This window comes from Serinus canaria, chromosome 26, assembly GCF_022539315.1.
Source record: "Serinus canaria isolate serCan28SL12 chromosome 26, serCan2020, whole genome shotgun sequence".
NCBI lineage: Eukaryota > Metazoa > Chordata > Aves > Passeriformes > Fringillidae > Serinus > Serinus canaria.
Genome location: NC_066339.1, coordinates 2711742 through 2724633, shown reverse-complemented (window position 1 = coordinate 2724633; position 12892 = coordinate 2711742). Strand labels below are relative to the sequence as shown.

Genomic DNA, 12892 nt, shown 5'->3' with positions numbered 1-12892 from the left:
AGCTCCAGTCCAGTTTCTAACAGAAACGGAGCAAGTTCTGAAAATGACCATCAGCCCTTGGGAAACATGTACAAGCAGCCATTTACAGCCATAGATTCCAGCTACATATCTTGAACGGGACAGGAGCAAATGGAACATGGAGCTGTAGCAGGGGTGTTTAGGTTGGGAATCAGGGAAAGGTTCTTCCCTCAGAGGTTGCTGGACACTGCCCAGGCTCACCAGGGAACTGGGCTGCCAGAGCTCCAGGAGAGTGGATGCTATCCCAGGGATGCCCAGACTGGGATTTTGGGGTGTCTGTGCAGGGCAGGGGTTGGAGTCCATCCTTGTGGGTCCCTTTTAACTCAGGATGTTCTGTGAACATATTTGAACTTTCCTTGCCTATTTTTGCCTGCTACTAATTAACAATAAACTCAATCAAAGCAAATGCTATTTAGTTTGTTTTTTTTTTCTGGCTGCACAGCTAGGACCCAATGGGAGGGATGTTACTGGACACCGAGAAAGGGAAGATAAAAAAGCATCACAGGCATTCCAGATGATGTTAATCTAAAAACATTTTGGTCATTGTAGTATTTCACTCAGGTGCAAAAGGCTTGGCAATATGCAGAATACATGGAATTCCCCCAGGACTCACAAAACACTTGAGAAAGTATTTCCCATTGGGATTTTTATTCCCTCCTGAACAATTTCTAATAGAAAAGGACTGTATGCAAGAGCACTCCTGTACAGAAATCCCTTATATCTACCAGTCTTGCTGGGTATTCCAAATGTTCACAATGTCACAGTGTTCACTGTCCCTCGGTAAGCACAGGAACGAGACACCTTCCGCATCTATCAAAAGTCTCACTTGGGAAAAAGGGCCATTAAAAATTTCAGCTAACAGTGGACATGAGATGTTTACCATTCTTGGGTGATTATTCTTCAATCACAGGCAGGACAGAGATCTTTTATATAAAAGTGTCATTAAAAATACCACAGTACAGAGAAACTCCCCCAACACTGCACCTCTAATTCCCCTCAATATAGGACCCGGAGTAACTATGGAGCACCAGACTCACCTGGGATGTGACATTAAAATTCTGTGTATGACGGTAGTTTGGTTTGGCTTGGTTTTGAGGCAGACCTGAGCTCCCTCTGCCTGAACCCAAATTTGTGGGAGGCCAAAGAGCTTTGATCTGCAGGTGCTGTGCTCTGGCAGGCTCTGATAACTGGGAGCACTGGGAAGGCTGGGACAGGTCTATCAATCAAAAAAGAGTAATCCTTCAAAAAAGTGTGCCAGGAAGGGTCATTAACTCCAATCTTCACCCCTAGAACAAGGGAAAGTCTGCTCTGAATAGGAGTGCTCCTTCAAGTGCTCTGCTGGCATCTGCTGTTCTCTCAGCTGCTCTCAGCAGTGGCCAGGTGACAAAGTCAGGCCAGCCAGACACTGAGGGTCACTCACTCTGCAGAGCCCAGCTGCCCTGTGCAGCCAGAGCATCACATCCCTGCCTCTCACACTGTGGTTTCTCAATCATCTCCTGTTCCTTCTATCAAGCACAATAATCACAACCTGCATTACATTCTTTAGCTACAGACAAGGTGGATTTAAGAGCCATGTGCACAGCTAGAATTATCAACTAAAGCTCATAAAAAATAACAAAGGGAGAGGAAATGAGCCATCACAAGGGAGGACACATCAAATACTTCAGTGTTAAGCATCTGAGTGCTGCAGGCACTAAGACAGAGCAGGGTGCAAGTTTTTGCCATCAATACTTCAGAAAAATGCAGAGAAAACAGCCCACACACTTTATAGATAAAACAAATATACAAGGAAACACCTGAAACAACAAATCCTTGTCAGGTAGTTTCATAACAGTCCCTGAAGGCTTGGAGATGAGGTTGGTGTGGCCTAGGCTTCACAGTCTGGCAGATCTCTCCCCACCTCGAAGGACTCCTTGCTGATCAACAGCAGCTCACGCAGCTCCTTGTTTTCAAGCTGCAAAATCAACATTTATGCTGAAATAGAAATTAGCTAATTCACAACTAAAGGACTATCACAGAAAGTTGCTAATTTGTAGTCAAAAGATGCTAATATTTAAACAGTCCCACTCCTTCAGAGAAACATAAAGTTTGTACATTACAGTTTGTAATGCCAGCATTAGTTCAGTGCTGGCACACTGGAACCACTTAATTTAAAGCTTCTCTTCTTCTGGCTTTGTTTATTTATATATAGATACATAAAAATAATATTAATATTAATATTAATAACTTGAAAATAAACAATCATGTTCTACATTTCCTGATCCCACACCCAAATTTTTAGTGTTTTAAGTCCTTGACACAAACATAGAAAATACAGAGAAAGTCTGGAGACTCCCAAAGCTCGATTTATCTTCAGCAACTGGCTCTGTTCTTACCTCCAACTGAGCCAGTTTCTCCTGAACTTTAAAGAACTGCTCATCATCCACTTGAACAGCTTTTCTCATCACCTCTCCCATCTCACATATTCTGTCTATTTGTCTTTCAATTTCCTGAAAGACATAAAATTATTACATTCCATAAGTTCAGGCAAAAGCAACAGTCAGAATTTATCCCTTCTAAATCACTTACTTCCATTTTCCTGATTTTGGATTCTCTTTCTGTTTTGAATTTTAATAATTTCCTCCCAAGCACTTGCAAACCTTTCTGCCTTGTATCCTTAAGGATAAGAACTTGTACCTTATTGCCCTTTATCAGCACTCTTTTATCAGTGAAAACAGTGAAGACAGACACAGCAGCCAGCAAGATAAGGCACCCTGACTTAAAGGGAAATAATTTCCAAGTGTGCCAAGGTCTGAGAAAACAGATTCAGGTTCATGTGAACATGATTAGTAGGCAGCAAATTTTATTTAGCTTCCTGACTGAATTTATTAAGACACCAAAAATAAAAGTGAAGATGATTTCAAGTGTGGAGTAAACAACTTTACCTCAGAAGGACATCCAGCAACAAAACTAAAGCAAGTAAGACCAGAGCCTCTTGAGGCAGATTTTACAGAATCTGACTAGATACAGCCATAATCCTCTGGAAAATGCATTTTTCTGAAGCTTAGAAATACACATGGAATAAACACTGACAAATTCCAGTATGAAGCAACAGTTCCTGCTTGAAGAGCAATACATCACTTGACATGACAGGTGACAGGGTGGGGTTTCTTTAAGTGCCCATAGTTATTCTACTGCCTCTGGAAGATAAATTTATCACAGAGCAGAGAATTCAGTTTTGAACTCCATTATTCAGAAAATATGTAAACAAATTAGGGATTCCAGAAGACAGCTGGAGAACACAAGAGACTTCCAGGAAGAAAATTGTTACTTTTCTAAGCGATTATTTTTCTAAACAGGAAGATGGTTATACTAAGAACATAGATCTGTTAAAGACATTAGCAATTTGTTACTCTTCTCCAAATGGTGAGGAGGAAAAACTCAAGGACTTCACCTGAAGTACAGAAGACTTTGCCTAGACATTGAGACAGTCAAGGGACATCCCTTCAAGGGTTCCTGCACTTTCAGCTTTGCATTGTCAAGTTTTGTTCAAATGTAAAACCTTGATAAACAGCAATTTGTGTGCTCAGGGAGGCACTGGAAACCAAATACCTTCAGAGGAGTTAAGCAACTCAGAAAAGAGAAGCAGTGAATTGCCACATATCAGTGCACAGAAACACATGAGAAGAGTTGGGCTGGCTCCAGTTCCAATGAAAAAACTACAAGATATGAGATGTAACTGGGTTAAAACAACCTCCTGTTCTCTAGTCAGATAAAAATGCATTTTAAAAATGCCTAACACAATTCCTAAGTTTTAAATGGAAATTTAACGTCATTCTATTGTTACTGAATACCTAAATATGAAACAGGCAGCAGTTAGCAGCAGCCAGATCTGAGTTCTGAAGTCACTGAGCCCAGTGTGTACAAAGGGACACTTCAGGCCACTACACAGAGTACCTGGATTCAAAAACACTAGGGAGTGAAATCTCTTAAGAACTAAACATATACAGCTCACAGAGTTTAGGAGGTTTTTTCCCCTTTGTTACAGCTACTGAAGAGGAATTATAACAACTTGGACATCTTTGATTCTACTACAGAGGATCAGGCACATTAAGCTTAAGCCAGGGAATTCACCACCTGATTGAAAGAAAAAGCCTCCACCTGGGCAGTGAAGGGGTTGTGCCTTTCAGTGTCCTCTGGGACAGTGGTTACAACCTGTGTGCTCTGAAAGGAACAGAGAGGAAAACACCAACAAAGACAGTCAAGACTTGGAGAAAATGTATTTTGGAGCACAGGCATTATAGGAATGGAAACAAAGATTGCGTGACAGCAAGCAGGGGACAGGGGTCTTGAGCACTCTCCTGTCCCCATCCCACCTTACCCCAGAATTGGCCTGATGGACTTTCAAGACTGGTTCTGCCTCTTCACGTTTTCTCCCTTCCAGCAGCTGTAACATCTGCTTCCTGTACTTGCTCATGATGAGCTCCAGCGCGTCCTGGTGCTCCTCCAGTGAGACCCACAGCTCTGCAGAGCACAGCACGTCAGGGCACGACCGGCAGCCACAGCAGGAGCCCCGAGGCGCTCACCGGGTACCGGCTACGGGCGGGACCGGCGCTGCCCCGCCGCTCCCTGGCACTGCGGTGGGGCTGCCCGCATCCCCTCGGCCGAGGAGACTCCCTGACCCGCCATCACCGGGCATCCAGCGATTCTGCTCTCCTCCACAAAACCCTCCCGCCGGGACAGCCCCGCTTACCGCCCAACATCCCTCGGGGCCCCTCTGCACATCGCCCGCCAGGACCCGCCGCCGGCCCCGCTCACCCCGGTTCTCCTGCTGCAGGTCGCGGATCTGCGTGTTCTCCTGCGCCAGCACCACGTGCGGCCGCAGCCGGGACGGGTCGGGTCGCTCCGCCGCGGGGCCCGGGCCCTGCCGAGGAGACACGGGGGTCGGTCCGGCCGCCTCGGGCCTACCGAGACGCAGGGGTCGGTCCGGCCGCCCCGCCCGGGCCCTGCCGAGACGCGGGGGTGGCCCCGGCCGCGCTCACCTGGTCGGCGCATCCCGCGCCCGCCTCCCGCATGGCGGCCACGCGCCGGTGCAGCACGGCCGACTGGTCGATGAGCGACTCGGCCGCCGTGTCGTGCTCCTTCAGCCGCTCCAGCAGTGTCCGCGCGTCCGTCAGGATCTTATCGATGGTGCAGCTCATGGCGGGCGGCGCTGCTCACCCCCGTGGCGGGCCCATGTCCCTCGCGGCTCCGCCGCCGCTCTCGCCCCTCAGCCGGTCTCGCCCCGCACCGGTCTCGCCCCGCACCGGCCCCGCCGCCGGGCGCGGGCGGACGCGAACCCGCGGGGCCGGGACGCCGCTTCCGCCCGCGGCCACGGCGCTGCCAGTGCGCAGGCGCGAGCCGGCGCGAGCCCGCCGATCCGCCACGGGCTCGCCTGGCGGCGCCAGAGGGCCACGGCCGGGCCGGGGGGCGGGGCCAGGACGCCGGTTGGTCGGTCTGGGGGCGGGGCCAAGCGCAGGGGGCGGGGCCAGGACTGCCCCCGTCGTTCCCGGGGGGTGCTCGCAGCCCTGGAGCTTTGGCTCATTTTGGGGTGTTTGGGGGCGTTTTGGGGCGAGGGCACACGGCGCTCCCCCGGCACACGGCGTCCCAAAGCCGCCTGCCCCAGTTGGATGTGCCCCCGTCCCACGAGCCGCCCACGCCGCAGTCCCGCGAGTCCGAGCCGCCGTGCCCCGAGAGCCCCGGGCTCGGCCGCAGCGGCCCGGCCCCGGCGCGGTCGGGGGAGCCCGGGACAAGGCCGGCTCCGGGAGGCACGGGCTGTTTGCGGAGGGCCGCGGCCCTGACCCCGGGTCCCGCTTATCTCCGCGGCTGCTCCCTCCCAGCGCGATCAATCCCGGCTGGGATCTGCGGGGCTCCCATCTTATCTGATCCTGCTGTTTGTCCCTTCCAACAGTAAACATCCGCCACTCAAAATAACAAGCTGTGCAATGCTGACTCGCTGCTTTGATTCTTATTTGCTAACTGATGCTACTGTTGGTGATCCGGGCTGTCCTTGAGGCTTCGTGTCACAAAGTTTTGTTCAATGGCACCGACTTCATTAACAATGTTTTCAACAATAATATTTTAGCAGGACTGCCTTTGATTTGAATCATCTTTTGAATTTAAATCCCTATTCACACAGACACATGAGAAAACTCCAGGATGCTTTATCAGATGAAGGTTCTGTATGATCCCAGAGATAATCAAGCCTGGTGCAGAAGTGCTGAATGAGATAATTTTATAAAAGCAACAATCTCAAAACATGCACACAATGCAAAAGAGAACAGGGCAAGCAGCTGCAGTTGGAATATTTCATCAGAATCAGATTAATTAGTAAAGTATGAGAGCTATTCTGCAAATTTGGGAAATGTAATCCTTCCGCTAGTTTGGAAATAAAAGCCCAGACCATGGTTATAGCATATTTCACCTTCTGGTCCTTCCCTATTTTTCATCTTATCAGAGAATACTGGAAAGGACAGTTTATCAGAATTCCTTTTTCCTAATAGGCAAGTCACAAACACTTGGGAAACTGACAAATGTTGCTCTGTGGACCATCCTGGCTATGGAACAAGTTGGATAAAGGTTGGGACAGTTGGGTCCTGTCCCAAAATGGGCACATCATCCCTAAGCCATGGCCAGTGCTGGTTTCCCCTGTCCCACTCCCACATCCTCGCATGACCCTTGTGTGCAGCTCAGCACCTGCTGCTGCCTCCCTCTGCTCCCATTCCCAGCTCTGTGCCTGCCTCCAAAGCCTCTCCCAGAGCACCCATTTCCACAGAGCAGGCCTGACACAGCTCCATGGAATGAGCTCTGTGTGCCAGAGCCATCTTTCCTTTTTCACTTTAACCAACACAGGGATTTCTGTGAAACCAAAATTGCAGTCCCAGAGGTTCCACTGAATTCAGGCACTCAGTGAGCCATTTAGAGATGGGGCACTGGCAATTCCAGTTCACATCCGTAGGAAATCAGCTGAAGGAACCCATGGTCTGGGCAGTGTGTGGGATCATTTCATCCCCACAGGAGCTGCACCAGGATGTGTCTGAGCTGCCTGTTCTGCTCTTGTGTTTATAATTCTGATTTAACACTCACTTCCCCCTGCTGTCAGAGGTGCCATCCTGGCCTTCCCTGCCCATAGGGACAAGCAGGGGTAGGTGAGAGCAGCACTGCTGTACCAGACTGTCATTTCAGGATCTGCTCATTTCCTTGGGGCATTCTGGCTTCTAGGAATAAAATTCCAGGATGAGGGAGATGAGAGTCTCCGACACCACTGCTACACTGCCCTGAGCCCATGTTCAGCCCCTCTCCAGCAGATCTGGACACAGAATCATTTGTCCAGCTCCAAGGGACAGCAGAGTGAGTTCCTGTGGCGCCAGGATACAGAGAGGATCCCAGCAGGACAAAGCTCCTTGGTTTAAATGCTGGGAATGCTTGTCACCAAAACTTCAAGTGTGTAGCAACAGAGCTTAAACAAATCAACAGATGAGCATTTCTGAGTAGGGGTGCCTTGTAATTCCTTTGGCTTATCACAGCAATTCTGTGTAAACTAAATAGAATGTATAAATTTGGCCTCTCAAACTTTTTAGTGTTTAACTTCAATTCGATTAAACACTTATGTGTGTGTACAAAGTGAAAAATGGGGTTACAAGAGGTTAATGTTTTAATGCTTTTAATAACTCTTAAGCACATGGCTGTATTTTGTCAAACAGAACATGGGGTTGTTGTAGCAGAAGTGAAGGCTGGATAGCAGAGTACTGGAACACTCAGAACAACAATGCTGCTGTAGAGCCCAAACTGCTTCCAGGCCATCTTTGGAAAATCAGAAATAGTATTTCTATGGTAGGATAAATACATAAGAGCTCTGTGAACATCTGAGCAGGCTCTTGCTAACAGTAAGAAAATCACAAAGAAAAGAAATCTAAATGGACAAAAATGAACAAAATTGCTCAGGGCACAGGAGCACCTCCCCTATGGAGACAGCCTGAGAATAGTGGGGCTGTTCAGCCAGGAGAAGAGAAGGTTGTGTGGAGACCTCACAGCCCCTTCCAGGAGCTGAAGGGGCTACAGGGAAGCTGGAGAGGGACCCCTCATCAGGAACTGCAGGGACAGGACAAGGGTCAGTGGCTGCCCACTGCCAGAGGGCAAGGATAGATGGGGTACTGGGAAGGAATTCTTCCCTGAGAGGGTGGCAGACCCTGGCACAGGGTGCCCAGAGCAGCTGTGGCTGCCCCTGGATCCCTGGAAGTGTCCAAGGCCAGGTTGGATGGGGCTTGGAGCAACCTGGGCCAGTGGAAGGTCCCTGGCCATGGCAGGGGCTGGAACAAGATGGGATTTAAGGTCCCTTCACACCCAAACCATTCTGGGAATCTGTGAACAGACTGGTATCAAATGGCAATGTCTGTGACAGGTGGAATGACATCTAGATATGGGAAGTAGAGAAAAGAATAAAGGGTAAATTTCTAGGATACCTTTTGGATTTTCAGTAAAATTATATTAATGGTAAGTGCACTCAACACAGGTAGAAACATTGTAGCTAAGTGTCTGAGAGCACAAGTCTCCCGTGGTGATGCAGCTGGGCACAAGCTTTTTGAAAATGAATGTGACAATTCTCATTTCCATTACAAGTCCTTCCTCCAAACCCCAGCTACTTCAGCAGCTACAGCTGTTTAAAAAGCAAACCAGCCCCATTTCACACCACACAGCCCAACACTTTCTGACTGCTTGCTTTTCAAATGAAGTGGTAGTGTTAAGACAGCTCTCAGTTACTGTCACAATTTCACTGGTATTGCCTCAACAAAAGTGTAGCACAGAGACTCACAGGCCAGGAGCCCAAAGGAATCCTCCTCTTGGACTTCCCAGCCCATACTTCAAGGTGGATTAACATGGCATAATGCAGAGTCGTTCTGTGACAAAAGTTATTACCAAGGAACTCAGTCTTATTGTTCATCCTAATTATCTTGCTTTGATAAATCTTGAGGAGTCACCCACTGCACCACAGCACTCACACTTATGGGTCTAATATTCTTTCTACTGTTAAAACAAATGTCCTCAAGATGGAATCCAGGCTGGAAAAAAGGAAAAACATTATCATTGATAAATGGACACATCCAGTTCATTCAGTCTCAGCAGCAAGACCACTGCTGATAAAATGCTGAGCAAGGCATTCCACAATAATTATTTTGTAATGCTTAACACAGTGTCAAGATCTGCTTTATGGAAATGAGGTCTTGGCTTCCCTTTGCTGTACCTACAAAGTCCTGCAGTGCCTGTAGTTATGAGTATTCTCTATGAACTACCAACTCTTGGGATTGTAATCAAACTTAATTGATAGCTTTGCTTTCTTCAACCTTGGGCCTTGCTGGAGCATTTTATTAACAAATCTTGGTCTTCCAGCCAAGAGATAGCAGATTTGGCAGAGGGTACTGAAAGGGGGAGGTGTCAGGGTGCCCAGGAACTTTGTGGAGATTTAATGGATGGGCTTATTGTACCTACTCTGCCTTCAGGCACTGCAGATTAAGTTTAAGAGAATAAACAGGAGAAACAGTAACATTTTGTGGGCTGTCCTGAGATTTTCAGGTGAGTTTAAGGCAGTCTGGCTCTTGGACTGAAATTTGACATAATGTTTAGTTCTTCAAGATTGGCCTTACAAGCTTGCAAGAAAATGGAAGGTGAAACTATCCAACAACTTCATGATTAAGAAAAAATCAGTCTTAAAAAGACCAAAATTTTTCTTCCTCTCTGGTCTGCTATTTCATCACTTAATCCCACGAAAGCATTTCAGAATTTAACAAGAACTTCCATCTTCTCATCCAATTTGATTGTGAGGATTTGTCTGATACATTTGATGCAAAACAAAGAGTATTTCTATTATCTCACACCAAAGAACTCTTCTCTGCAGTGCTAAATGGGAGCTGTTCACTGTGAAAGGTAACACCAACAGGCAAAATCAGTACTCACAAGGCTTTGTGCTGCTTCCCACCCAGGACTGAAAGGTTCATCCACACCCATGAAGAGAAATCCCAACAGTGTCAGCATTCCTGAACCTTTGGAAGATCTATAAATAATAGAAGAGAGGGGGAACAGAAAACTTGTGGTTTTTTCATTAGTTCCTCAACAAATTGGAAAGGAAATCAAAGGTCTCAGATGACAAAACTTTTGGCATGGATGTGTCCCCCAGTGTATTTTATGGCTCTGAACCATTTTATTTCTCTGACACAAAAATAGGTAAAGATTAGGTTGGATCATTTTGATACCTGATCTGTATTATTAATACTCAACTTTCTGTAATATTGCTCAGAACAGTTTACAAACAGGAAAGATCTAATCCTATAATGAAATAATTATTGTTTTAATATAACCTTTAACTCACATAGAACAACAATTACTGTAATTAGCAATTAGTTTTCTGAGGGCTTTAATCATTTAGTATTTGACTCTTGCTTTCATCATTTAATGATTTACAGTAATGAGCTGGAACATCAGTATTTTGTACTGAAATGGCCAAAATAGTTGTCCAGGCATCCTTGCCCTCATGTGACAGATCTCAGATGGCTTGGGGAGAAGTTAGCCAAGAGCAATAGACAATGCCATCACTTCTGCTTCAGTTCTACTGAAAAACAACAACAAAGTGGCTGCCGTGCCTTGCAGGCAGGGCTCAGTAGCTCTTGGAGGGCTGTTACTTTGCTGAGATTCTGCCCTTTGTTTGAGTTTTGTTTGACAAATGCTTTATAAATGAGCAGGAGAGGTGGTTTATGTTTCATTAATGAGGCTGATAGTGGTTAATTACTGAAGTTACGTAAACAATCCAATAGCAGATCAAGCCAAACGGGTCATTTATGTAGAGAAGATCCAGCTGGAGTGGATGTGATTTCCTTTAACTGTTCAGTTACCAAATGAGTCACAGGCATCCAGAACCTCCAGTCCAGATGAACAAAGAATTGTGCTGACCTTGAAAACAGCTTCTCTCGGCAGGTATGGACCCAGGGGAGCTCTTCCTTCATCCTCAGCTCCCTCACCCATCAGACCCAGCTGCCCAATCCACGGGGCTTTGGCTGCCCAGAGCTCCCAGTTTGCAGTGCTGGCAGTGAGGCTGCACAAGTGCTGCAGCAGTGTCCAGGTCAGGCTGCTGGCACCAGATCTGCTCATTTTCTATGGAAAACACGTGTGTCCCTTATTCCCCACTTCAGTGCCACTTCTGGATGTTGGCTCATGGCAGGAACTCCTTCAGCTCCCATTTTCAGGCTGTGTCTGTGAGTGACATTTTGTTTACTGACTGCTAGTAAAGCAAACTTGGAGTCTGGTATTATTTCCTTTGCCACTGAAGTGGCTCCAGGCATGTTATTGACCAGAGACTTCAGCAGTGTTTTACAGAATTGATGTATGTATAGAAAAATAACATAAAACAGAGCTGGAAGAGAGCTTTCCAAAGCCCTTTCCAAAAAGTCCTCTTTACAAACCAAAGCAACTCAGAGAAAACATTTCTTGAGTTTAATCTGGTTGCCCAAACTGATCTTCAAAACAGCCAGTGGAGAAGATTGTACAAGGAACTTGCTCCAGAGCTATTTTTACCACAGTAATTGCTTTCTCTAGTTTGTAATTTAAATCTCCCTTACTCCTAAATAACCTTTCTGGGGTTTGATTATTTACAAGCATGGAAAGGAGTTTATTTTCTTCTTCTTTGCAGCAGTATTTTAGGTGACTCAAGTGTGCCCTCAAGTCTCCCATTTTTGTCATGCTAAGCTTTGAAAAGGAGGAGTGGTTTATTAAAATAATGTAAATATCTGTATTTACATAAATATATGTATTTAGCCAGTCACCTGGTCTGAATCACTCCATGATTATGCAAAATAGCTTCATTACTATAGCATGGGAGTTTATTAACCTTGGGCTAATACTTAGTTACAGCAATTCATTTCTACTACAACTTTTATATAGATATTTTATAAACTTATTTCTGTACTGATTTTAGAAACTGAATTTACCCTGGATCCAGAAGGCTTTATAAACGGAGTAGAATGGGGATTTGATGTCTTTTAAAAAGCTGGGCTTCAGGCTTAAGTCCCCTGGAGTCAACAGGCTCTAAAATCCCATCCTACAGCTAATTTGAACAGCTTATCAGTAAGGTGCCTTCTATCAGAAAAAAAAGCTAAAAATAAAAGTCAGTAGCATTTAAAAGCTAACCACAATATTTCACAAACCTCTGCTTGTTTTTCCAACTTTCATGAGAAAGGCTGGATGAAAAAGTCAATGGGATATTATGAAAGAGATACTTCTGTGAAAAAAATATTTGTTATATCAATTGTAAAACCTTCAGTTTTACTATTGAAGCTTTTTTGACAACTTGACAAGTTTCTGTATGAGGCTGCTTTTACCAGAAAGACAAGTGCTGAGCATAATTAAGCTCTAACATCATTATCTTCATCTCTGCTGCATTATCACTGTGTTGCAGCTTCCCATCACCACACGTGATCAATGCAGGACATCTGAAAATGTAGAAAACCCCATAATATGTTCAAATAACATTTATTAGTCAATGCTGTTTGTTCTTGAAAGCCATTCCTCTCCACAGACAGAGTCCTAAATGGTACATGGAAATAAGCAGCCTTAGGGTAGATCTTCTCTGGAGCCCATGGAACAGAAATAATGTCCCTCCCTTGAAGGGTGATGGTTTATCCATGAAAAGCTGCTGTCCCAAAAGAGTATTTTAAGTGACTTTGCTGGAAGTTACCCCACAGGAAATTGTATTTTCCTTTTCCCATCTAATTCCATGCAGTATTCAACAGAAGCAGCTTTTCCTGAGATGAATGGAGAACTGATCTTACACAGAAGGCAGGTGAGCTCCTCCTGGAGTGAGGAGCAACCT

The 12892-nt window shown here is 45.9% G+C and overlaps 1 protein-coding gene across 1 annotated transcript; it reads right to left on the bottom strand.

Annotated features, from left to right (window-relative positions):
• Nucleotides 1–647: 647 nt before the first annotated feature.
• Nucleotides 648–5383, bottom strand: SIKE1 (suppressor of IKBKE 1). Its single transcript, XM_030230225.2, has 5 exons — nt 5040–5383; nt 4816–4921; nt 4379–4521; nt 2394–2507; nt 648–1972 (listed from the first exon to the last, which is right to left on the bottom strand). Exons 1-5 carry the CDS (start codon nt 5196–5198, stop codon nt 1886–1888), a joined length of 609 nt encoding a protein of 202 aa, XP_030086085.2. The 5' UTR covers nt 5199–5383; the 3' UTR covers nt 648–1885.
• Between the last annotated feature and the right edge of the window lie 7509 nt (nt 5384–12892).

Coding starts and splice junctions, on each gene's coding strand:
- SIKE1 (XM_030230225.2), bottom strand. CDS start 5,198: ATGAGCTGCACCATCGATAAGATCCTGACGGACGCGCGGACACTGCTG. Junction 4,922..5,039: donor GCGCGGGATGCGCCGACCAG/GTGAGCGCGGCC, acceptor TCTCCTCGGCAG/GGCCCGGGCCCCGCGGCGGA. Junction 4,522..4,815: donor CCTGCAGCAGGAGAACCGGG/GTGAGCGGGGCC, acceptor TGTGCTCTGCAG/AGCTGTGGGTCTCACTGGAG.